At 31.3% G+C, this 2,040-nt stretch overlaps 1 protein-coding gene across 1 annotated transcript in view; it reads right to left on the bottom strand.

Annotated features, from left to right (window-relative positions):
* LOC106456855 (protein turtle-like) overlaps positions 1–219 on the bottom strand; it is a 140,833-nt gene extending 140,614 nt beyond the window's left edge. Inside the window, exon 1 of the mRNA XM_022382639.1 lies at positions 30–219. Coding sequence (XP_022238347.1) covers positions 30–126 — 97 coding nt within the window. The 5' untranslated portion in view covers positions 127–219. The remainder of the gene's footprint in view (positions 1–29) is intronic.
* Between the last annotated feature and the right edge of the window lie 1,821 nt (positions 220–2,040).

Raw genomic sequence — 2,040 nt, 5'->3', positions numbered from 1 at the left:
TTTTGACAAAACTAAATATAGTTACTTACGTGGTGGCTTTGTCTGAATCTTTTCACTTTTAGTCGGCGTCATCAAATATGTGCTCAAAAGTATAAGTCTATAACATATTGGGATAGCTTTCAACATGGCAAAAAAAAGGTAACTTTTAAGCAGGATCTTGCACAGAGTTATAATATATTGTACGTATGGATATTGGAGCAACCCAAAAAACTGATTAAAACTTTTATTTTAAGTTGCAAGTCCTAAATCTCGATACTACAATCTAATCCCGTGTGTTGCAGAGTGTTCCTCTAAATATCAAATGTTGAACCAATGCAATGACACTTTGTTCAAATCAGAAGGTATAAGGACACTTTTGTCTGTCCAACCCAACTACTGCAGTTTGCTGACGACCGTATTCTTTATCACTGGCGGTATGCCAACAGTTAGTTGTAAAGCGCCATCTACTGGGTTCCTGTAATAATTATAAGGAATACCGTAAAGTACACATTTATGTGAGATCTGTTTCCACTGAAAAACGTGCGTTTTATTATTCAGTTAGAAATGACAGAAAATAAGAAGAGTAAAACATACCTATAAGAGATGGGACAGAAAATTAAGTAGATTAAGTAGTTGAAATCAACTTTAAACGTTGACGGTAAAAAGAAAATTATGTGAAATATAAGTGGTCTTAAAGTATAGAGTTCCCCAGTGGCTCAGCGGTAATTCTGATGGCTTACAACGCTAAAAATCGGGTTTCTGTACTCGCAGTGGTCACAGTACAGATAGTCCATTCTGTAGCTTTATGATTAATAACAAAAAAATAAGGATATTGAAATAAAGAAAAATTCCATATTATAAAATTAAAAGAAAAATTAAACATAAAATTGCTTCAGTATTCTTAATTAATCTAACTTTTGTGTTACAAATTTTGCGGTAATTTATACGACTATTTTAAGCCTTTCTACTTCATTTTATGTCAATATATGTATATCAAGATGCGACTTCATATTCTACATTCTGGCGAAATCTTCATTGTGACTAGTAGAAGAAAAACTTCAAAGAGCTGAAGGTTACTTGATCTTTGCTTTTCCACTACTGATATATGAGAAAAAACTATAATCTGTACGTAGCAGTAAAAAGTAGATACAAATAATGAAAATTATCTTGTCATATTACAAAGTTGGTCAAGCAGAAGAACAAATGTTATATAGTTTAACACAATCTGACCTTATCGGTCTTTCTTTACTTATTTTATATGGCTGATCTAGTACCCATGCTATGTTAGATCGTTGCTATCGTACGACAAAATCTAACGTAACTTTTTATTTAAAAATCCACTCAATAGATTTTTTTGAGTTACATAATTAGCTTTTATTGAGCAATCTTTGAAATTCTTTCTTAAAACCATCTCCAGCCTAATACGAGTTTCTTTTAAAGAAGTGCAACAGGAGGAAAACTTGTTTTCATTCTGTGACACTTAGTAAATAACACTTCAATGGAACATTTAGTTATCTTGAATTGAAATTGAAAATAAAACCGAAACTAATGTTTGACAGGGTTAATATCTGAAATAAACGTCTATTTCTTTGCATTAATCCGATTTCCTCTTGAAATTTCAATTAAGGCGAGTAAGCACGCTTCTCAAGTAAACGTGAAGTCCAAGTCAAGTAAAAAAACAGCAGGTATGATAAAAGCAAAACGTATTATCGTTAGATTTCATTTTTTTCAGTTTAAATAACAAGAATGATTATTTTTAAAATGTTAATCATCTATTCTTTTTATTAGCCTTTTCCATCTGTTTTAAGGTATTTACTGTGCTATGCTTACATTAATATAAACGTAACCTACAGTGTGCCTTTGATACATCACAAAGTTTAAACGAGAAAGATCCTTCTCTAGAAAAGAAACATTGGTATTAACGAATATTTGTAGTTACAAAGATTACATATTTGAGTATTTAATAAATTAGCACTCGTACTAGGTATACATCGATGTGGTTTTGTAATAAACACTTTTGCTCTTTACCATTAAACTTGCCCTCCCTTGGTTGTCAATTCA

The sequence above is a fragment of the Limulus polyphemus genome, unplaced genomic scaffold (assembly GCF_000517525.1).
Source record: "Limulus polyphemus unplaced genomic scaffold, Limulus_polyphemus-2.1.2 Scaffold265, whole genome shotgun sequence".
NCBI lineage: Eukaryota > Metazoa > Arthropoda > Merostomata > Xiphosura > Limulidae > Limulus > Limulus polyphemus.
This window is presented reverse-complemented; position numbering and strand designations above follow the sequence as displayed.